This window comes from Catharus ustulatus, chromosome 20, assembly GCF_009819885.2.
Source record: "Catharus ustulatus isolate bCatUst1 chromosome 20, bCatUst1.pri.v2, whole genome shotgun sequence".
In the NCBI taxonomy this organism is placed as follows: domain Eukaryota; kingdom Metazoa; phylum Chordata; class Aves; order Passeriformes; family Turdidae; genus Catharus; species Catharus ustulatus.
Window position 1 is genome coordinate 2,094,230 of NC_046240.1, and position 24,097 is coordinate 2,118,326.

The window sequence follows — 24,097 nt, forward strand, 5'->3', positions numbered from 1 at the left end:
TTCCTTGCCAAATGTGAGAAGCCAGCAGTGCTCATTTTCAATCAGTCTTTTCAAGCTGCAAAACAGAATGGATGAGAAATATGTGAAGATCTGATCACTCTTTCCCTAGGTTTATTTTTGGCAATAGGTTCTAACACCAGAATAAGGACCATGGGGCTTTGTCCACTGAAGAAACTCATTAATAAAAGTATTGAAAAATGGATAAAAGTAATGAAGAAAATATCGTTCTTCCAGGCTGTGAAAAGTCTTCCACACTGGAATGTTATAAACTCTAGTCACCAGTTTACAAAGGAAATCTAAAAATGGTGGGATTTTGCCAGGCCATTGGCTGGAAATCTGTGTATGTGCATACTTCTATTTGTTGCTAAGTATTCTCTCTCTCTGTGCCTGCTAACAGAGTCTGAGATAGAAGAAGTCATATCCTAAGGGCTGGCAGACAGTGAGGCAGCTGCTTGATGTCTTTCTCAAGATGGTTCTATTTTCAGCATGCTTTAGTCTCTTCTTCATGGCAAATGTCAGCACTGTGATACCTTGCCCACCCCACATTGCTGAGCAGGACATTCTGTATGCAGGGTTTGTGCTCCCTCTCCTCTCTTCTGTTTTTGAGTGTGCTGTGCTTTGCTCTCAGCTGCAGCCCTGTAGTGACAGCAGCAGAACTGGGAGACAGGGGTGGGCAGGATCTATTTAATTTTTCTTTTAATGTTAAGACATTGCTGCTGCATTCAGTACACCCTTTCTTAAGGACTAGCAGCCAAACAGCTGCCTGGCCATGTGCCTTGGTCTTGCTTGTTGCAAGGGTGAGTCCACATCCTGCACAGCACAACAGAAAAATACCCCAAAAGTGCTCTGCTGAGTAGACTGGCTTTGTCATTTGCCACTGGGAAAGTAAAGATTTGCAGTTTCAAATGTGAGGGGAGAGAACCCCCAGCTGTCACCCTTGGAGAAGCATCAGACATCCCTCACTCTTCTTTCATTGTCTCAAGTAAGAGTTGTTACATACTTCCTCTGTCTGAACTTTATAAATCGTAACTTTCATATTTTTGCTCAAAGCAAAACACTTCCTTATTTTTACAGACACGGAGATGCTGTGATTTTTAGCTGTTACACTCAGAAGGCACATTTTGTTCTTATATGGTGCATGTAAAAACCACAATAATTTGCAACAATTCTTCATTATTAGGGATGTGCAGAATGTCTTTTGTATCTCATGTTTCAAGAAAACTTAATTTAATATCTTTTAAAGATAATATACCCTCATATTTAACATAGTATCTTTATATCCATCTGTATGTATTTCAATATTTTGCAAATCACCTCAAGTGCTCTACTTGTGAACTGTATTTCAAGAGTTGATATATTGTCCATGAGGGAATGTGAGCTACAATAGGTTTCTGCTTTTCTCTTTTCAGTAAAATCAACTTGGATTTAGTTACAATGGGTTGCAGGTTTTTTGCCAGATGGCACAGAAAATCCTTAGCAACTAACCTTTTAACAAAGAAACCAGTTTTAAAAAATACTTTTTCTTTCAGAAAGAACAAAAGCTACTAGTTCATAATCTGAAAACTAAATACTATTTCCTTCAGTATACGTGAAACTGATTGTCTGACCCCTGGCCTCTCTCACTAAATGGTACTCCTGCACTTTGTTTTTTGGTGGGATAGTTTCATGCATTTTACCATTTGGTATGCAGGGTTTTGACAAGTTTTTAGAAGACAAAGTCTCTCTAGTTTCATATATAGGCTCTAGAGTTGGCTCCATCATAGACTTCTCCTAATGGCAGTACAGACCACAGCCTTTGGAATGTAAGAGATTTAGATCATGACTAAGAAGTCGAGTTATAATATGAATGAATTTTTAAAGTAAAAATTATTAAAACAAATAATTTGGTTTACAAATTTAGTTAAAATATCCAAGGAAAGTTTTCTTAATGATAACTATGTTCAGAAAAATACCAACATTGGCTTTTGTAGCTTTTCTGTATTCTATGTTTGTTGTAACACTAGATTAAAAGGTTTGCAATCAAGACTTTTGGTCATTAATGGCATTTATCACACACACACACACACACACACACATACACACACACACACACATCAAATTCCAATCCTTGTCTCCAATGATCAGTTTTTTCTTTGTCTGTCTTGCATTTCATTTGCTGACAAGGTAGCCTACCGGATGGGTCTGTACTCAGCAGAACTGTTTTGACCCTATGTTATCCTTGAGTCAAAGTTGGAAATGAATTTGTGACCAAACCTGTGTCACAAATTCCCTGATCATCTTAAGGGAATTAGGACAAACTCCTCTAACAAGGGGATGTGGCTGATAGCCCAGGTGAAGTGCTTCTCTACCAGTGCAGCACTGTGGCAAACAGACTGAAGGAGCTGGTAGCCACTGCCCAGGCAGGCACTATGGTCTCATTGCTACCACAGACACTTGTTGGGATGGACTGCATGATTGACATGTGCTGTGACTGACAGCTATAAAATATTTGGAAGGGATAGTCAAAGAAGGAGAGATGAGGGAGCTGCCCTCATGAGATGCATCCCCAGATCCTAAGGGAACTGCCAGATTAAGTGGATAAGCCACTATCCATCACATGTGACAAGTCGTGGCTGTCTCATGAAGTTTCACTGACTGAAAACCCCTAAGTTTTACAAAGGGGTGAAAGACCCAGGGAATTACAGGTCAGTTTCCCCTCTGCATGGCAAGATCATGGAGCAGATCCTTCAGGAAAATATTCTATGGTACATTGGCTGGATGATCACACATAAAAAGTTATGTCAACGGCTTGAATTTCAGGTGGACACCAGTAACAAGTTGGTCCCCTGGTGGGTTGTTTTGAAACCAGAATTATTTAACATATTGGTCAAGAACATGGACAGTGGGATTGAGGGCACTATCAGCAAGTTTGCTGATAATACCAAGCCATGTGTTCCAGTCAACACACTGGAGGGAAGACAGATTCTGGTTGGAAATAAAAGTGACATTTTTAAAGAAGCCAGTGAGACACAGGCTCCAGAATAAGGGAATGCCCCTGGAATCATTGGAAGTGTGCAAGCCCAGGCTGAATGGGACTTTGAGCAATCTGATCTTGTCAAAGATATTCCTGCCTACAGCAGTGGTGTTGCACTAGATTATTCTTTTAACATTCCTTCCAACCCAAACCATTCTCTAATGTATCCTCTAAGTTCTGTAGGTCCCTGGAAGTCAGAGACTGTGCAGACATAGAATTTCTGATGCCCCTCTGCACTCACTCTTTTAGACAGGTTGTTTCTGAGCTCCTCCTGTTCAGGGCAGAGGGTGTTTCCGCCAGCTTCCCCCTGCCTTGCACAGGGAACTCAGGGCTGAGCTCTGGCTTGCAACTCCAGAAAGTTGCATGCTCATGCTTGGAACAAGCTTTTCATGCCCACACCAATGATTGATGTTGGATGTCTTCTTGGATCACATTTACTGACCTTGTCTCTCTGCTCTTCACCAGACTTTTAACAATCAAAATGCCAATGACCAGGGAAGAGCATGCTTAAAGGAGCTCCAGTGACAGTGATGGAAATGCTGGTCTGAGGATGTATCTGAGTAACACCACAGTCATGTAATAAAAATCTGTCTTGAGTACATAGGGAAACCATTGGAAATGCAGCAGTATAGTTCATTCGTGCTACATCCAAATTTTCCAAATGCCTTGACTAACTGAACTTCTGTCCTTGTGTCTCTAGACAAATTATTTATAGTCAATACATTCACAGCATTGGTAAGATACAAAACATTTCTAAATATATCCTATTAAATCAAATGACAATTTTGCCTTTAGTTCAGTTTGCCAGACAATGCCTTGCCAAAGAATGTTTGCCAAAAAATGTTTTGACCGAAGAAAGGGGAAGAATCTGGAGCATCTGCCAAACAGACTCTATAAAAGTGTCCTTGCAGCGGTCTGCCCTGTCTACTAGAAAAGTTTCAAGGTAAGTGCACTGGATCTAGGTATTAGGTATCCACATTATTGCATATTATGCATGTTATTTTTTTCCTTTGAAACTGGTTTCCAAGTAAGTTTTTCCATCTGCTTTTAAGGCTATAGCATCTATTCTATTTATACATTAAAAAAAATAGTAGAATTAAAAAGTTAACATAATTAATATTCTCAAATATGACATAATGCCAAAGAAAAATCTCAAAGACACAAATAAAATAATTTTTTCCAAGGTTATTATATATTATTTATGGAGAAAAGAATATTTTTCTCTTCTAGGTTTAAATCATTAAACATAAGGAAGGCAATTTTTGGTAGTTTTAGCAGTTCTCGTAAGCACTCAATTTTAAAGCATTAGAAAAGCTGTCCTTGGAAGGAAGGTACATTAATAATCAATTCATGTTACATTTCTTTTCTCCCTCAAGGTTCTTTGCTGATGTGGCTTCAGTAAAGTGCAGACATGACCTCTGCAGATGCTGAGTTAGCTTGTTTTGGGGAGGCAGCTCCTTACCTCCGAAAATCAGAGAAGGAGAGAATTGAGGCCCAAAACAAACCTTTTGATGCCAAGACATCTGTCTTTGTGGTTCATCCTAAAGAATCCTTTGTGAAAGGCAAAATTGAGAGCAGGGATGCAGGCAAAGTCACTGTCAAGACTGAAGGGGGAGAGGTGAGTCAAAAACAAGGCTGAAGGAAAACATTTGATCCCCACTTTGAGCTTCTAGATGGTACATGTGGATCTTTCTGTTTTCTTGGTAGACTCTGACCGTGAAAGAAGATCAAATCTTTGCCATGAACCCTCCCAAGTATGACAAAATCGAGGACATGGCCATGATGACCCACCTCCACGAACCCGCTGTGCTGTACAACCTCAAAGAGCGTTACGCAGCCTGGATGATCTACGTAAGTGGCAGCAGCAGCAGCTTCCTCTGGGCAGCCTCAGGAGCTGCTGGGCCAGGCTCAGGGGAAGCCAACGTGCTGTGTCCCTTCCTCACAGACCTACTCGGGTCTCTTCTGTGTCACTGTCAACCCCTACAAGTGGCTGCCGGTGTACAACCCCGAGGTGGTGTTGGCCTACCGAGGCAAGAAGCGCCAGGAGGCCCCTCCACACATCTTCTCCATCTCTGACAACGCCTATCAGTTCATGCTGACTGGTGAGTTTTATGATTTTCTTTACAATCACTTGGCTGCGAACACTCAAAAAGGGGAAAATGTCTTTTCATAGTTCAATTTAATGGTTGTGAGGTTTCATGCTCTCTTGTCATTGGAAATGATGACAACTTTCCCTTGTTTGAAGAGGATCAGGTTAGATATCATTTAGTCAAACCTTGATATGCACAAGTTCATTCTAATGGGGTACACCTGCAAGTGCTGAGGGAACTGAAGGACATCATATCTTGGCCTCTCTCATTCACCTTGAAATGGTCATGGCAATCAGGAGATGTGTGTTAGGACTGGAAGAAAGCAAATGTCACAGGTCTTTAAAAAGGGCAAAAAGGAAGATCCAAGGAACTACAGGCCTGTCAGCCTCACCTGAGTGTTGGAATGGCTATCCTAGAGGCTATCTCTGTGAATGCAGAATACAAGATATTGATCAGGAGTAGTCAGCATGGATTCACCAAAAGAAAATTATGCTTAACCAACCTGATTTCTTTCTACAATGGGACAACTGCATGGAGACATGAAGGGAGAGCACTGGATATTGCCTACCTGAATTTCAGGAAGGGTTTTGATGCTGTTTCTCATTATATCCTCATAGACAAACACAGGGAGTGAGGACTGGACAAATGGATGTTGAGCTGGATGGAACACTGTGCAAATGACAGATCTCAGAGGGCTTTAAAAAGGCTTGTTCTGGCCTTCAAGTGTTCAACATTTAAAAAAAATAATCTGGAAATGATGAAAATATCTCTGATTTGACTAAGTTCTTAAGGTCAGCAGAAATGAAGATTAACAATGAAGAATTTCAGAGGGAATTTATTACATTAAGCTCTTACTCAGTGAAGTTGCAAGAAGTTTTTGTCAATAAGAGTGTAAAACAAATGCCACTGGGGAAAAACTCTCATTGCCAAGAGGGTTTATAAGTATCTTCTAATACTGCTTCAAAATTTTGTCTCAGAGATCATAAATCTAAAAAATAAAAAGCTGAAACCTGGAGATCACTGAGCAAGAAGCAGAGATCAAAACAGAAAGCATTGCTGTATCGTGGATGCTACACAAAGGATATCTGCACTTGGTGTGCTTTAAGCATTTTCAGGCTTCCTTCTTCACTAAAGAATGTAGTAAAATGGAACAGGTCAAGAAGAAGATGAAAAGGTTTCTCGAAGGTAGGACAGGCAGTTCTGGTAACTCTAGAAAGAAGATTTGATTTTTATTACTTTAAAATTATGTATGACAAGGAGAAGATGAAAGACAAGATAGAGTACACGATGAAACAAGCTCAACACCAGGAACATATCTTTTACATCATGGTTAAGTGGTTCAAAAACTGAGCATAACAATGGAACACAAAAAGAAGTGAGCATGGGTTAATAAAACAAATATATGAAATTGTGGGAAACAAACTCAGCTCAAGCTACTGAAAAGAGATACATTAATTCTAGCATGGAAAGTACCAAAATTTCAATATTATAGACTACACTGGTAAAGGTTACTGCATGTTTATGATGTTTAGCAACAATCAACTGGGAACCAACATAAAAAACATTTAGAGGGTCTTGTGGACTGATCAGGAGTGGTTATTCCTATGTAATAGAGTTTATGAGAAGCACATGCTCCAGTTTAATTCAGCTTACTGATAGACCATTTAATCAGTAACTCTGCAAAACGGATCCAAAGTTGCAATCATTTTCATAAACAAAAGGAAGTGTGACATGAAGACAATATCCAGAAAAAGAAAAGCATGTGTACTACACCTGGCACAATTGGGGGGTTGAGATATGACCTTCCAAACTGCAGCTGGGAACATAAAAATATTCAAAATGGGTGAAAGCGTATGGGTTTATAAAATGAATTAGCTGCCTATTTGTAGTTCATTAATAATAATTTCTTCTGCCTTGTTCACAGATCGGGAGAACCAGTCCATCCTGATCACGTACGTACACCCCCTGCACGGGTCCCTGCAGGGCTACCTGGTGCCAGGGCACCTCCTGCCTGACCATGCACCCTCTGCTTCTCTCTTGGCTTTGGCAGCGGAGAATCCGGGGCCGGGAAAACTGTGAACACAAAGCGTGTCATCCAGTACTTTGCAACAATTGCAGCCAGTGGAGAAAAGAAGAAGGAGGAGAAGCCAGGCCAAATGCAGGTGAGTCAGGAAGAACAGACTGAATGCTTGGCATGTCCTTGCCCTATCAAATAAACACAGTCACTGAATAATTCCCCTGCAGGGAACGCTTGAGGATCAAATCATCAGCGCCAACCCACTGCTGGAGGCCTTTGGAAACGCCAAGACCGTGAGGAACGACAACTCCTCACGCTTTGTGAGTTCTTGCTTTGCATAAAATCTCTCCCCGTCATGGCCTCACAAATGATGCCTGAGCAGTTCTTCATGCAAAGGAGACATCAGCAGAACACATCCAGGCTGACTTGCTGCTGCTTCTGCTTAACAGGGCAAATTCATCAGAATCCACTTTGGGGCCACAGGCAAACTGGCTTCTGCTGACATTGAAACTTGTAAGATATTCTCCTGGACTGCTCCCATCCCTTCCCAAATCCCCACACCCATGTACATTCCCACAAGTGCCTAACTCTTTCAATCTTTTTGGGCAGATCTGCTGGAGAAGTCCAGAGTCACTTTCCAGCTACCGGCGGAAAGGAGCTATCACATCTTTTATCAGATCATGTCCAACAAGAAGCCGGAGCTAATTGGTAGGAAGGAGCATTATGGCTTTTTGGGGTTGATCACTGAAGAACAGTTCCCTCTCTGCCCTGATTGGCTAAAGTAAGCCTATGCCTTGCCTCTTCCTGCTTTCAGAAATGCTCCTCATTACCACCAACCCTTTTGATTTCCACTTTGTGAGTCAAGGGGAGGTCACTGTCCCCAGCATTGATGACCAAGAGGAGCTCATGGCTACAGATGTAAGTAACACAGCAACAACTTACTCACAGGACATGTCTTGATGGTTACATCTCTGCCCCATTAAGGACACATTTTTGAATTCATTATTTTGACTGCAGAGTGCCATTGACATCCTGGGTTTCACTGCTGATGAGAAAACGGCCATCTACAAGCTGACAGGGGCTGTCATGCACTATGGGAACCTGAAGTTCAAGCAGAAACAACGAGAGGAGCAGGCAGAGCCTGATGGCACTGAAGGTATCAGCAAATTCAGGGGCTGATTTGTGCCAAGACCTTCTCTGCCTCCAGAGGTGATATGTTAGCCTCCAGAGGCACACTGTAGTTGTGGGCATTGAGAATTCCATTTCTGCTGCCAGTCCCTCTAACTGCAGAGTTGCTCTCCTAGTCATGGGAAGTTCCATTATTCTATCCAATGGTGGCTCCCCAAACACAAGCTGCCTGAAAGCAGGAACTTCAATTACAACATAGGATAGCTCTCTCTGTGTCTCTTGAAAACCTCCAAGCACTGAGGCACCCAGATGAGCAATTGTGTTTCTGGAGAAATAACTCCTGCAAGCTGTGCTACCCAGAAATCCCCTTCCCACAGAAAGAGAATGGCCCTTGCCTTATGTCTTGCTAGAGGCTTTTGTTGTTCTTCTGGGAAATTCCAGGTTCAGCCTCTTGCTATCCAAGCCATACTTGTTCTTGCTTTCAAAGAAGACCATCAGTAGTGTCCAGAACTTGCATTCCTTCACAGGCCTTCTGTATGGGATGAGATAAATGTTCTTCCTAGAACATGAACAGCAGAGTTGTTCACACCACCCGAATTGTCGAGATTGTCCCTAAACAAATGCTTTTCTCTCTTTCCCCACTTCTAGTGGCTGACAAGGCTGCCTACCTAACGGGCCTTAACTCAGCTGAATTTCTCAAGGCCTTGTGTTACCCCCGAGTCAAGGTTGGGAATGAATATGTGACCAAAGGTCAAAACGTGACACAGGTAACATCTGACAGTTGCAATGCACAGCTTGAAGGAGTATACGCACATTTTGGTTTATCCCTCAGAGGTAACTCTAGTCCTGTCTTCTCTGCACCAGGTGAACAATGCTGTGGGTGCCCTAGCAAAGGCTGTCTTTGAGAAGATGTTCCTGTGGATGGTTGTTCGCATCAACCAACAGCTGGACACGAAGCAGCCCAGGCAATACTTTATTGGTGTCCTGGACATTGCTGGCTTTGAGATCTTTGATGTAAGGAGCAAGGATTTGACAGCACAATCAAGCAATGGGCAAGGAGGGGTCATGAGGACTCAGAAACACATAGAGGACTAAGGCTCACATAGCTGTGAGCCAAAGGGGTGGATGCTCTTGTCAACATAGTGGTCTGGGCAAGTTCACAGCATGTGTCCTGTGCTATGAATGCAGTGATGATGCAAGGACTTCAGTGTCAGAACACAGAAAGACCCAGATTATTGATCTGAGGCCAGGGAACTTCTTGGGTGGGACTCTGAGGAGGTTTCTACTGTCCCACAGCTCAAAGAGCTGATACCAATGGAGCTACTGAGCTTAGCAAAGATTTGCAGTGTAGTAGCACAGTGAAAAAGAATTGTAACTTTTGGTTTGACCTGCAAAGTAATAATGAAAATGTCCTTCAAGGCCAGTGAGTGTTAGGTAGAAGGCCTGCTAAGGAAACATATGCTGGTACTGTAGGGTTGGGACGGGTGTTTCAACTTTAGGCAGCCTTAGGAGAATGGCAGCAAAGGCTGATGGTTTTGGCACACCTTGAGAATCTGTGCACCTTTCCTTGCTTTGGGCAGTTCAACAGCTTTGAGCAGCTGTGCATCAACTTCACCAATGAGAAACTGCAACAGTTCTTCAACCACCACATGTTCGTGCTGGAGCAGGAGGAGTACAAGAAGGAAGGGATTGAATGGGAGTTCATTGACTTTGGCATGGACCTGGCTGCCTGCATTGAGCTCATTGAGAAGGTACCTTTCCCATGCAGGAATATAATGGCTGTTGGAATGCTGTGCTGTTTCTGATCCATAGTCAGCTCAGAAAGAACTCACAGTCAGACTTGTAGCATCAGTTAAGGAAAGTATTTTGCACAGAAACTTAGTTTAGTCTGGGGAAGAGAAATGGGGAAATGCATATATGTGTCATCAGTCTGCATCATCTAGTCTTCAAGCATGGAAAAGTAACATGGACTCCCATCAACAGACTTCTATAAACAAACCTGATACAGTCTTCTTTTCTTCCTTTTCCAAAGGCTCAGAACCAAAGTTCACAGCCAAATTTGAGAAATAAATATCATATCACCTGACCTCCCCAAGCTACAGAGCCCCTTGTGGCTGTTTTCCCCTTTATTTTTTTTTCTTTACCCTTACTCCCCCAATTCCATACCCAATTGTCATGTGAGCTGGACAGACGAGTTCCTACCAGTTCCATGATGATAGGCTGCAGGGAGGCAAGGGACTGCAGAAATAAAGTCTTCAAGTGAGAGTAACTCCTGGCTTTCATCCAGGCTGAGATGCTGCCAAGAGCACAACCAGTCTTTGATGTTCATAGCACAGGCCTTTTGTCATTGTCATAGAATCACAGAATGGTTTGGGTTGGAAGGAACCATAAAGAACCTCTTGTTCCAATCCCCTACCATGGGGAGGCACTCCTTCCACTAGACCAGGCAGATGAACATCACATCCAAAGTGATCTTGAACATTTCCATTTTAATCTTTCCTTGTCATTTCTTGTGATTTCTCCCAGCCCATGGGCATCTTCTCCATCCTGGAAGAGGAGTGCATGTTCCCCAAGGCAACTGACACCTCTTTCAAGAACAAGCTCTATGACCAGCACCTGGGCAAGTCCAGCAACTTCCAGAAGCCCAAGCCTGCCAAAGGCAAGGTTGAGGCCCACTTCTCCCTGGTGCACTATGCTGGCACAGTGGACTACAATATCACTGGCTGGCTGGAGAAGAACAAGGACCCTCTGAATGAAACTGTCATTGGGCTGTACCAGAAATCATCTTTGAAGACCCTGGCTTTACTCTTTGCCAACTATGGTGGAGCAGATGCCGGTCAGTTTTTTAGAAATTGTATTTTTAATGTGAGACAAAGTTTTCTCAGCATTAAAGCTGCAAATTTTAGAAATATAAAGTGGCTTTATGTTCTGTAGTATCCATTACATATTGTCCATATTATTAAACTTTTTTTCTTTTCTTTGATTTTCAGATGCTGGTGGTGGTGGCAAGAAGGGAGGCAAGAAGAAGGGTTCTTCCTTCCAGACTGTCTCAGCTCTCTTCAGGGTAAGAACAGAATTAATTCCTCATTTAAATATCCCCTTAAATAACATAGGAGTTCAGTGAATTTGCAGTCAGAAGATAGGCCTGTAATTCACTAAGTCTCTGATTCATATGTATACAATGTTTACACCAACAGAATGTATTTCCTATAGTTCTAGACAGAGAAAGACTCAGTTTTTTTATGTACATCATAGACAAGCATGAGGTTCTTATTAGATTAAAGTTGGACATCTCCTTGTAATCTCACAGGAGAATTTAAACAAACTGATGACTAACTTGAGAAGCACTCACCCCCATTTTGTACGGTGCATCATCCCAAATGAAACTAAAACACCTGGTAAGTCAAGCCAAGAGAAGGAAAGCTTGAGCAGCAGAAGTTCTTCTCCTGAGTGTCAAACAGCAGGGCAGTGACTAATGGTGGTGTTTGTCAGGTGCCATGGAGCACGAGCTGGTGCTGCACCAGCTGCGCTGTAACGGCGTGCTGGAAGGGATCAGGATTTGCAGGAAAGGCTTCCCCAGCAGAGTCCTCTATGCTGACTTCAAACAGAGGTAAGAGCTCTACATCTCTCTGCCCACTCAGACCAAGCTGAAGAGCCTGATCATCTTAATAATCTTTACATTTTATATTGTCATGTTTTACTGTGAATTTATGATGTGTTTTATGCTGATTGTGAGGATTCACTTGGACTCTGAGTTAATGGTATGAAAGGTTCTTGTACTCGCTTGCAATGTCTATCAAGACTTGCAACAAATTGTCTTGAATGAATGCTCTCTCTACGTGATATTATTCAGCTGTTGCTGAGTAGGTTGTGCAGTTCAATCACAGTGATGAGTTCAGAATAGCTGATTTCTTATTGTTCTGCTATCTTCTACAGATACAGAGTACTTAATGCCAGTGCTATTCCAGACGGTCAGTTTATGGATAACAAGAAGGCTTCAGAGAAGCTTCTTGGGTCTATTGATGTCGACCACACCCAGTACAGATTTGGTCACACCAAGGTAGAATGAAGTTCTGTATTTAAATACAGTGTGCTGCAATAATGCTCTACCCAACTCTGATGCATTGCAATCTTGCCTTTCTCAAGGTGTTCTTCAAAGCTGGACTGATAGGTGTGCTAGAGGAGATGAGAGATGAGAAACTGGCAGAGATTATGACCATGATACAAGCCAGGTCCAGGGGCTTCCTGATGAGAGTGGAGTACAGGAGAATGGTGGAGCGGAGGTAGATACTTCTCACTCCTTTGTTATGTTCTAACAATAGTTGGATAATTGAGTTGAAATTCACCAGACACAGGATATTCAATAATCATGTGGATTTGCTTTCAGGGATTCCATCTACTGTATCCAGTACAACATTCGTGCATTCATGAATGTCAAACACTGGCCATGGATGAAGCTGTTCTTCAAGATCAAGCCCTTGCTGAAGAGTGCAGAGTCTGAGAAGGAAATGGCCAACATGAAACAAGAGTTTGAGAAAACCAAGGAGGAGCTTGCAAAGTCTGAGGCAAAGAGGAAGGAGCTAGAGGAGAAAATGGTGGCCCTGGTGCAAGAGAAAAATGACCTGCAGCTCCAAGTGCAGGCAGTGAGTATCATTGTTCATTTTTCCCTGGAAAAAGAATGATATATTGTCAGAATGCTTCTTGTCCCAGACAGAGACTCACAGGAATTAATGGGTGGGAGAAAACAGTCTAAATCACACTCTCTGAGGCACTCTACTGTGGAGCAAACAGGCACTGGCAGGGGCATAGCGAGACTCCTGGCAGACCCACATGGCACTCACCATTGCTGTTGTGTGAGGACAGAGCCATGTAACACCAGCCAGTGTGTACTGAATGGCAGAAAACTTGGACCTGGAAGAGAAATAATTTTCAAAGTGCTTCCGTATAACACAGTAAAATCAAACATGAGAAGGACCCAATTTTCCTCAAAACTCAATTAGAAAAAAAGCAGTTTCACCAAAGAAAGCAACATTTTCCCTATTGAAGTATTCTCATAAATCTTCTATTGCTCAAATACTATGACGTTAACTAGTCAATTAGACAGAATAAGGTATTATATATTTTTACATGAGAAAAATACTCCAAGCCTTTGTTCCTGCTGAAGATAAAAACTGAAGTAACCCCTTCTCCATTCTGCTTGTGTGTGCATGAGGCATTCTCATAGCTAGTCACCCAGGGAGACACATTTAGGAGACAAAAAAACTTTGGAATCAATATTGATTCCAGATGACGAGGTTTCCCACTAGACACAACTCAAGATCCATTTATTTTTGGACCTGAAGGTCAGGTTCAGATGCTACTCAGTGATAAAAAAGGCAGAGTAGAGAAAGTTCAGAACATTGGAACACAAAAAAATCTGTCTCCCCACCAGGAAGCAGATAGCTTGGCTGATGCTGAGGAAAGGTGTGACCAGCTCATCAAAACCAAAATCCAGCTGGAAGCCAAAATTAAGGAGGCGACTGAAAGAGCTGAAGAAGAAGAGGAAATTAATGCTGAGCTGACAGCCAAGAAGAGAAAACTGGAGGATGAATGTTCAGAGCTGAAGAAAGACATTGATGACCTTGAGCTAACACTGGCCAAGGTGGAGAAGGAAAAACATGCCACAGAAAACAAGGTATGAGGCAGAACCTGTCACTTGCACTCTGGAAAAGAGCCCTGTGCTATTACAGGACCTGTATAGCTACTTCCTTTACTTACATTTGCTGCCTTCTTCTCTAAGGTGAAAAACCTGACTGAGGAGATGGCAGCTCTGGACGAGACCATTGCCAAGCTGACAAAAGAGAAGAAAGCCCTCCAAGAGGCCCATCAGCAGACCCTGGATGACCTGCAGGTAGAGGAGGACAAAGTCAATACTCTGACCAAAGCCAAGACCAAGCTGGAACAGCAAGTGGATGATGTAAGCACACAGACATAGAGCAGGAACAGGACAGGTATGGAGTCCAACCTGGCTGGTAGAGCACTGATGGTCTTGTTGTGTTTAGCTGGAAGGGTCCCTGGAGCAAGAGAAGAAACTGCGCATGGACCTGGAGAGAGCTAAGAGGAAACTGGAAGGAGACCTGAAGCTGGCCCAGGACAGCATCATGGATTTGGAGAATGATAAGCAGCAGCTGGATGAGAAACTGAAGAAGTAAGTGTGGCTCTGGGGCACCTGAGTGCTGGCCTGCAGCACTTGTCTTTTTTCTTTGAGCTCTAACATATGGTTAATTTTGCCCAAAGGAAAGACTTTGAAATCAGCCAGATCCAGAGCAAGATTGAGGATGAACAAGCCCTGGGTATGCAATTTCAGAAGAAGATCAAGGAGCTGCAGGCAAGTGTCTGTTCCTTCCCCTGCCTTGCTCAGGCTCAGCTCAGGCAGGAGGAGGGCACAGGTGTGAAGGGTCCCTGCTGTTCTGCAGGCTCGTATTGAGGAGCTGGAGGAGGAAATTGAGGCAGAGCGAACCTCTCGCGCTAAAGCAGAGAAGCATCGGGCTGACCTGTCCAGGGAGCTGGAGGAGATCAGTGAGCGCCTGGAAGAAGCAGGAGGGGCCACAGCAGCTCAGATCGAGATGAACAAGAAGCGTGAGGCAGAATTCCAGAAGATGCGCCGTGACCTGGAAGAGGCCACACTGCAGCACGAAGCCACAACTTCTGCCCTGCGCAAGAAGCACGCGGACAGCACAGCTGAGCTGGGGGAGCAGATTGACAACCTGCAACGTGTGAAGCAGAAGCTGGAGAAGGAGAAGAGTGAGCTGAAGATGGAAATTGATGACTTGGCCAGCAACATGGAGTCTGTCTCCAAAGCCAAGGTATGGATTGCAGGAGTAAATGCTGACAGGGGCAAGTGTGGCAGAAAAGCTGCCTCTACCAGGCACATTTCCAGAAAAAAATCCCCATTGTGACAATAAGGCAGAGTGCAGACCATCATCTCTTCTCCCTTTCCCGTTTTTTCTCTCTAGGCCAACCTGGAGAAGATGTGCCGCACACTGGAAGATCAGCTGAGTGAGCTTAAAACAAAGGAGGAGCAGAATCAGCGCATGATCAACGACCTCAATACGCAAAGAGCTCGTCTGCAGACAGAGTCGGGTGAGACATCCTCATGCCCAAAGTTCAATGGCTGGAGCTGCATGCCCTGGGCAAGCCAGAGGGTGCAGGGTGGCAGCTACTATAAGGCCTCCAGGCCATTCCTGGTTACGTGGCTTTACAAGCAGAAGGTGTCATAGGAGGAACAGTGTGCTTCCTTTTTTCTTTTTCCCTTCCCAGGTGAATATTCCCGCCAGGTGGAGGAGAAAGATGCTCTGATTTCTCAGCTGTCTAGGGGCAAGCAAGGATTTACCCAACAGATTGAAGAACTCAAGAGACATCTAGAGGAAGAAATCAAGGTCTGAAAGTACCCTAGTGTCCTCAGCCTACATGACCCCCAAAAGCATCTGCAGAATCCTGTCTAACACTAGACTGCTCCAGTGTTCCTTCCCTAAACACACACAGGGCTGCAGGGAACGGCACTAATGCACAACTCCCCACTCTTAATCTAGAGAGGGAAGGAAGCAGAATACTTTAGGTGCCAGAGGAAGTCATCCACTAGGGTTCCACAAGATTCTTATAATCCTCTCTAAGACATGATTCAGCTACATATTTACACAAACAGCAGATTAGTGTCCCCAGAGGAGCTGTCACTAATGTGTCCTGATGCTCCAGAATGTGTCAGTGAGGGCATCACCAGCTCCAAGATTTACATATTCCCATTTGGACTTTCATTCCAATTTCTATGTCAAGTTCACAGTCAAGAGGCATTTCAATATAGGTATTCAGGTTACCAAAGCCAATGTCCCCACAGGCCAAGAACGCCCTGGCCCACGCCCTGCAGTCCGCTCGCCATGACTGTGACTTGCTCCGGGAACAATATGAGGAGGAGCAGGAGGCCAAGGGGGAGCTGCAGCGAGCCATGTCCAAGGCCAACAGCGAAGTGGCCCAGTGGAGAACCAAATACGAGACAGATGCGATTCAGCGCACGGAGGAGCTCGAGGAGGCCAAGTATGTGGGAAGCAGGATGGTAAATGATGGGAGAAGACTGAAACTGGTCAAGGGAAATTAGATTCTCTGATGTCTAAGAGAGTGGGTTTAGGCAAGAATGGGATGGTGGAAATTATATACTGTCTTTGTAAAAAAAAGGGAGAGAGGGAGGCTGAGAAAAAGTGCAGATTAGAATTCAGTCTTTAAAAATGCTAAGACAAGCCTAATCTTCCATAGTTGACACATCCTTTTGTGGCTGTGAAAAGTGCTTGGCTCAAAACCCCCAAAATGACAAGCTGCCCTCTCATGACAGTATAGAACAGCTCTCCTTCCAATATCTAACGTGGCACTCTGCTTCTCTCCTCCAGGAAGAAACTGGCCCAGCGTCTGCAGGATGCAGAGGAACATGTTGAGGCTGTGAATGCCAAATGTGCCTCCCTGGAAAAGACAAAGCAGAGGCTGCAGAATGAAGTGGAGGACCTGATGATTGATGTGGAGAGATCCAATGCTGCCTGCGCTGCTCTGGATAAGAAGCAGAAGAACTTTGACAAGGTCTTTTGGCCTCCAGCACTCCTGGCCAGAGCATGCCCCCGGGATGGCCACAGCCCTACTCACAGGCCGTTTCTCTGCAGATCCTGGCAGAATGGAAGCAGAAGTATGAGGAAACACAAGCTGAGCTGGAGGCCTCCCAGAAGGAGTCTCGCTCTCTCAGCACGGAGCTGTTCAAGATGAAGAATGCCTATGAGGAGTCCTTGGACCACCTGGAGACAATGAAGAGGGAGAACAAGAATTTGCAGCGTAAGTCCCTGGCCCTCTGCTCCTCGCTGCCCTTTCTCACAAGCTTGTCTCTCTGCCACACTTAACGGCTCTGGGCCTGCAGGGATAAGAACATGCCTGGCCCCTTGATGCACCAGAGCCTTTCTCCATTCAGCTCTGTGCCTGACCATGCTGCTTTTCACCTTTCCTTGCAGAGGAGATTTCTGACCTCACAGAGCAGATTGCTGAGGGAGGAAAGGCGATTCATGAGCTGGAGAAAGTGAAGAAGCAGATTGAGCAGGAAAAATCTGAACTGCAAGCCTCCCTGGAGGAAGCTGAGGTACACAGAAGGCTAATAAATGGTGTGCCCATTTAGGAGTATGGGTGTAGTTCTTTGGAGAGACTGCAGAAAAGTAAGCCTACCTTTCTTGTGGGACTGCTAAGATTACTTAGAATGTAAGACACTCTTCATACTAAATTGTGCAGGCCTCCCTGGAACATGAAGAGGGGAAGATCCTGCGTCTGCAGCTTGAGCTCAACCAAGTGAAGTCTGAGATTGACAGGAAGATAGCAGAGAAAGATGAGGAGATTGACCAGCTGAAGAGAAACCACCTCCGAATTGTGGAGTCCATGCAGAGTACCCTCGATGCTGAGATCAGGAGCAGGAATGAAGCCCTGAGGCTGAAGAAGAAGATGGAGGGAGATCTGAATGAAATGGAGATCCAGCTGAGCCATGCCAACCGCCAGGCTGCAGAGGCACAGAAGAACCTGAGAAACACCCAGGCAGTGCTCAAGGTCTGTTCAGCAGAGCTAGAGAAAGAGAAATTAAATCCCTGAGTTCTTTGCCACTCAAGTACCCACTGACGCCTGGCAATTTCTCTTGTCTCTCTTTCCAGGATACCCAGCTGCACTTGGACGATGCTCTCAGGACACAGGATGACCTGAAGGAGCAGGTGGCCATGGTGGAGCGCAGAGCAAACCTGCTGCAGGCTGAAGTTGAGGAGCTCCGGGCAGCCCTGGAGCAGACAGAGCGGTCAAGGAAACTGGCTGAGCAGGAGCTTCTGGATGCCACTGAACGTGCACAGCTCCTCCACAGCCAGGTCAGGCGCTACTGGAAATTATTCCCATTCATAAGTGATAACAAATAATTAACTTATTATTCATCTTGCAAGTGGTTACTTGGTAAATATTTGAAGAAGTGTGCTGCAATATGTCCCCTCCAACCAACCCTCAATATCTAGTTTTGTGCTAAAGAAATCTCTTGCACTAAAGACTTTCCTAAACTCTACACACATTTTCAGGCCTTAATGTGGAGGCATTTGGTTTGACAGTAGGAATCCTGTCTTTCCTGTTGCACAGAACACCAGCCTGATCAACACCAAGAAGAAGCTGGAAACAGACATTTCCCAGATCCAGAGTGAAATGGAGGATACCATCCAGGAAGCCCGCAATGCTGAGGAGAAGGCCAAGAAAGCCATCACAGATGTGAGTTGGGTGCTCCTGGCCTTGCTGATGGTGAATGTGATCTGCCCAAAATATCTCCAGCCCTAAAATGGCTTTGACCCTTTGCTCTGACCAGGCAGCCATGATGGCAGAAGAGCTGAAGAAGGAGCAGGACACCAGTGCCCACCTGGAGAGGATGAAGAAGAACCTGGACCAGACAGTGAAGGATCTGCAGCACCGTCTGGAAGAGGCCGAGCAGCTGGCACTGAAGGGAGGGAAGAAGCAGATCCAGAAGCTGGAAGCCAGGGTGTGTAGGGCTGGGGCTGTGCCTGAGTGAGCGTGTCCTTGGAGAGACATTGCCAGGGAAGCTGCAGGGATGGGCTTGTCCTTGCAGGTGCGGGAGCTGGAAGGGGAGGTTGATGCTGAGCAGAAGCGCAGTGCTGAAGCCGTGAAGGGAGTGCGCAAGTACGAGCGGAGGGTGAAGGAACTGACCTACCAGGTAAGGCAGGAGGTCTCCTGCTCCGACAGGGTTTTCTCACAGTGAGTCACATTCTGCACACACCATCCCCAAGGGGAATTGTTACCCTTGCATGATGGAGGACCATGAATTGAATCTCTATCCTGTTTACCAACCTCCCTAGTCTGAGGAAGACAGGAAGAATGTCCTCAGGCTGCAGGATCTGGTGGACAAGCTGCAAATGAAAGTGAAATCCTACAAGAGACAAGCTGAGGAAGCTGTAAGTATTGCTTGGAGAATGGGCAAAGGCCACATTCCATTGGGGCAGGACACACATTAAATAAGGCTGCATACCAGGAGAGGAGGATGAAAGAAACTCCTGAGACACAACCAACTTGGCCACGCTGTTTTGCTCTTGTATCATGAGGCCTTGGTGAGCTCTGGGCACCCTGCAGTCAGGGAGCTTCATTAAGGGAACCTCTGCAGCCTGTTTCACACAGGAGGCCAGAATAAACAAACTCAGGGGCCACACCCACTGATTGACAAGTTCCTGAATCTCTGCTAATAGTCAGCAACAGAAGGCTAATAACTCATACAGACCCGTAGTGTGAGAGTAAATATAGAAATGACAAATTGAAATTATGAAATTGCAGCCCTGGTGAAGCTTGTCCCAGCAGGGCCCTGAAAAGGGGAGGATGAGGAGCTCTGTGTGAGGCTGATGTGTGAGCAGTGGTGGGAGGGGAATGGAGATTTTCAGCCCCATTAGACTGACTTGCAGCAGGAGTGAAACCCCTGCCCTGTGCTCCTGACCCCTGATTCTCTTTCCATACACAGGAGGAGCTGTCCAATGTCAACCTGTCCAAGTTCCGCAAGATCCAGCACGAGCTGGAGGAAGCCGAGGAACGGGCTGACATTGCAGAGTCACAGGTCAACAAGCTCCGAGCCAAGAGCCGGGACATTCATGGCAAAAAGATAGAAGAGGAGGAGTGAGAATGTCAGAAGGCAGAAAAATGACCTGAGGGCTGCACAAAATGTGAACCCTCTGTCACTTTCTTCTTTCTTCAGTGTTTGTTTTGAACCATTTTAATGTCTAGAAAATAAACCCCATAGATTCCTTTGTGTGCATAACATGAGCAGTACTTTTTATTTCTTTCTGGTTTTATTATTTAGACCCTTATTACCATTTTTGGTACAATTTTGCACTGTTTTGTTTTATAATCTCTGTGTCACAATGCAGCTTTTTTTCATCTACTTCCTGACAATTTATCCCTTCTTTTTTCCTTAGTGACTGAAGTGTGAATAGAAAAATAACATCACATGAAGAGCAATCAAGGACAATAATTCCTGATTGTGACTCCTGCAAGTTCTTCCTACTGGTGTACACCAGACAATATAATATATTCACCCTTATCGCACTTCAACACTTTCCAGCTTGCAATTGTCACATGTGAGGTGCTCCTTTTGCTGGCCTCAGAGAGTGATTTATAGAGTGCTAATAACCCAAAGAGTTCACATTTTTTTGTGCAGTTGACAGAAGGTGGTCTTTAGCCTCTACTATTTTTTTCTTCTTGAATTTAATTAGAAGACTATGAAGAGTATTACATCCACTTGAATTAAAACTGGAAAAGGTTGGTGGCATTTCTGTGAGAATTCCTTTAGTTTCTAGAAATAGATCAGTGTCTATAAAAGCTGAGTTTTGGCCACATTACTTTCTGAAACACTGCCCTGTCTTGGGGAATTTTTCTTTCCTGATGAGAAAGACCAGCTGTTTGATGTGGTGTTTTCCTTACGCCAGCAGGAGCTTCTCTCAATCACTAGCCTATGGCAAGAGAGGTCAGAGTAGACAGTGAGAAGGGAAGAGGCAGCTTGCAGTCGTCCAGCAGTGAAAGGAAAACTGTTCATTAGTAACTGTCGTTTCCTGTCTAGACTAATGATTTTCCATTCAATATGCAAAAGAAGCAGTAATGAAGATGGGCAATTAAATGGCAGATTCTGAGCCTGAGCAGAGATCCATATAAACTGATAATGAAGACTTGAGTGCAGGGGAAGAAAGTTACCATGTTCAGTCCCAGGCCCTGCCTCCTAGGACAGATTTCGCTGCAGATTTTGAATTCCCAGTGAGTACTGGACCAAGCATATGTAACACCTCCAGGGAAAGAACTGGTATGGGGAACTGATGGTTTATGTCCTTCCAAAAGGAGTACACTGTTAAATTCCAGTCAGCCTTATAGATTAAAAAACACACAAAACTTTGAGAGGATAAATGAGCATGTGGACAGAGAGATACAGTGGATATATTTGACTCGGATCTTCAAAACCTTTCAGCAAGGCTTCCTTCTTATCCTGTGGCTTCCTCACTTCTATAAAAGCCTTTTACTCGGATAGAGACAGAATGAAAGAGAATATTTTTGTGTGCTGGGGCATGTGTTTTTCAATCTACTGATAAAGCAGACAACATCAAACTGGATTGTTCAGTTGATATATCAGTGGGAAGGAATGACATCCAGGTAAAGAGCTGTCATGAGGTGCCATCTGTAGTGCTGTATTCAGCTCTGGGACCCCCAACAAAAAAAGGAAACTGGATCAGGCGGGGTACGTGCAGTGCAAAGCTACAAAAAATGATCCAAGTCCTGGAATGCCTCTGCTATGAAGAAAGGCTTACTTAGTACGCAGGCTCAGCATGGAGAGGAGAAGGCTCTGAGAAGACCATATTTCAGGTTTTCAATATGTAAAGGCAGCTCATAAGAGGTGGAAAGACTATTTACCTAGGCCTGTGGCCATAGGACAAGGAGAAAAGTTTTAAATTAAAAAGGGTATATTCTAGTTGGATATAAAAGTGACATTTTTTAAGAAGAGGCCAGTGGGACACAGGGACAGACTGGTCCCAGAATATCAGAATGTCCCATCATTGGAAGTGTGCAAGCTTAGGCTGAACTGGGCTTTGAGCAATCTGATCTAGTCAAAGATATTCCTGCCTACAGCAGTGGTGTTGCACTAGATGATTCTTTTATGCTTCCTTCCAACCCAAACCATTCTGTGATTTGTCCTCTAAGTTCTGTAGGTCCGTGGAAGTCAGAGACTGTGCAGACACAGAATTTCTGATGCCTCCCTGCACTCAGTGTTTTACACTGAGTTTTACTCAGTGTTTCTGAGCTCCTCCTGTTCAGGGCAGAGGGTGTTGCCACCCCTGCTTCCCCCTGTCCTGCACAGGGAAGTCAGGGCTGAGCTCTGGTTTTGAACTCTAGAAAGTTGCATGCTCGTCCTTTTCATGCCCACACCAGTGCTTGATGTTGGATATCTCCCTGCATCACATTTATTGACCTTGCCCCTCTGCTCTTCACTGGGCTTTACCCACTGGGCTCTTTTAGTAATCAAAATGCCAAGGACCAGGAGAAGAGCATGTTCAGAACTGCCACTGTTTAAAGCAGCTCAAATGACAGTGCCCTTTTTCCTAGAACTTGACCACTCATTCTCCAGAACTACTGGCAAATTCTCCCTTTCTCAGAGTAATGCCTAGACCAATACTGCTCCAAACCAGGCAGCATCGTGTTGAGAGCTCTTGTTGCTGGAGCTATATGAATATGTAAGAGTGGAAGATGTTTGTGATTTGGGAGTGCTGGGCTGAGGATGTATCAGGGTGCAGAGGATCCCAGACCAATGCTGTGTGTGTGAATGTGGGTAGAGTTGTGCTTGAGCAGAAGGGTTGAGAGTTTTTTTGGAGTTGTAGGTAGTGAAGGTCTGACTTGGTTGAGAGCATTGCTTGGTACCCATTGACAATAGGCACACAAATATTTAGCAACATGGGCCTGAGCTCTTCAAGGCATATTAGCACTTCATGTTTGTGTGACATGAAACAGGAAGTATCACTGCATATTTTTTGACTGTAGGTCTACTGGGGGTTGAAAGTATTTCCTGGTCTAGGTTACTTTTGCCTCTTAGGCTCTCTTAACCCGTAGAAAAATTTTGATAAATTTTCAGAAACATAAATAATTTTTATATGAATAATTTTCCTATTAATAAAAGTGCTTTTTCTAAAATGTTATACATTTCTTCTCTATCAGTTCTGTAAAGAATCATCAACTTTTTGCAACCTGAAATTATTTTTAAAAAACTGTATAATTTTCATTTTTTCAAGTGTGGGATGTTATGAATAGTTTTCTACTACAAAGAATGTTCTGTTATATTGCTTATGACTAACTATTGCAATAGTGAACATTCCTCTAGTATGCACATTTTGGTTTTTTTTATTTCTGCAGAATACCAAGTGAGAATTTATTCACTTACATATTCAATTACTTTTATAGCTAAGGAGTCACATTTCACACTGAAGGCACAAACTGCATGTGCAAACTTGAAACCCTATTTGACCTTGCTATCTTTTGGATTCTTCTCTATCTGATATTCCTGGCCCAAAATACATCTGGTCTTCCCCTTTTAATTATAATATATAATTAATCACTGAAAGAGTTTTAATAACAATTTGTGTTTTGTAGAACTGATTTTTCTAAAGATGTAAAGGCAAGCTTTAAGTTCATACGATCACATGTACAAGATACAGTACATTATTTCCCTTCTACATGTGTAAAAGTACAGAAATGCCAAAGAACTCCATCTGGATCAAAGATTAAGTTACCTGTAAAGACCATAGAAGAACTAATAAATCATACATCCAAGTTCTTTAAGTGCCTTCACTAGTCCAGATTCCAATATTAATAGCCCTGTCAGACTATTTATAGGAAATGTATCCACAGGAATGGTAAGATGCAAAACATTTCTAAATATATCAGATCAAATGACAATTATGCCATTAGTTAAATTTGCCAGACAATATTTTGCCAAAGATGGTTTGCCAAAATATATTTTGACAGAAGGAAAAGGAAACATCCAAAGCATCTGCATACCAGAGTCTATAAAAGTCTCTTTGGAGTGCTGTGCCCAGTCTTGACAGAAAATTTCAAGGTAAGTGTTTGGCTCCTGTGAACTTCTGGGCAAAACATATACCTATTTATTCCATTTAACTTCCCATAAGACTTGGATATCCACTTCTGTCATGGACTGCTCTATGAGCAGTAACTTTATTGTAGGTTTGAAAGCAGCATGTTTTCCTTCAACTTACGTATTAGATCCGGATATCTGTGCAACAC

The 24,097-nt window shown here is 43.9% G+C and overlaps 1 protein-coding gene across 1 annotated transcript; it reads left to right on the top strand.

Moving 5' to 3' along the window:
* The first annotated feature begins 4,424 nt into the window (after window positions 1-4,424).
* On the top strand, window positions 4,425-20,008 carry LOC117005182 (myosin heavy chain, skeletal muscle, adult-like). The gene is made up of 38 exons (XM_033076590.1): window positions 4,425-4,631; window positions 4,721-4,864; window positions 4,959-5,115; window positions 7,028-7,055; window positions 7,154-7,265; window positions 7,348-7,440; window positions 7,570-7,633; window positions 7,730-7,828; window positions 7,935-8,038; window positions 8,138-8,276; window positions 8,897-9,015; window positions 9,113-9,262; window positions 9,829-9,999; window positions 10,775-11,084; window positions 11,239-11,312; window positions 11,559-11,646; window positions 11,741-11,858; window positions 12,185-12,308; window positions 12,395-12,531; window positions 12,636-12,891; window positions 13,680-13,922; window positions 14,028-14,204; window positions 14,290-14,435; window positions 14,525-14,615; window positions 14,704-15,093; window positions 15,244-15,370; window positions 15,548-15,666; window positions 16,122-16,318; window positions 16,666-16,849; window positions 16,930-17,095; window positions 17,269-17,393; window positions 17,540-17,848; window positions 17,950-18,153; window positions 18,413-18,538; window positions 18,633-18,803; window positions 18,891-18,995; window positions 19,138-19,233; window positions 19,788-20,008. Exons 1-38 carry the CDS (start codon window positions 4,425-4,427, stop codon window positions 19,941-19,943), a joined length of 5,826 nt encoding a protein of 1,941 aa, XP_032932481.1. The 3' UTR covers window positions 19,944-20,008.
* The last annotated feature ends 4,089 nt before the right edge of the window (window positions 20,009-24,097 follow it).

Excerpts from the sequence above, each read along its gene's own strand:
- LOC117005182 (XM_033076590.1), top strand. The coding sequence starts at position 4,425 with ATGACCTCTGCAGATGCTGAGTTAGCTTGTTTTGGGGAGGCAGCTCCT. Across the intron at positions 7,829-7,934 it reads CAAGAAGCCGGAGCTAATTG|AAATGCTCCTCATTACCACC; the intron begins GTAGGAAGGAGC and ends TCCTGCTTTCAG. Across the intron at positions 14,205-14,289 it reads TGGAACAGCAAGTGGATGAT|CTGGAAGGGTCCCTGGAGCA; the intron begins GTAAGCACACAG and ends TGTTGTGTTTAG.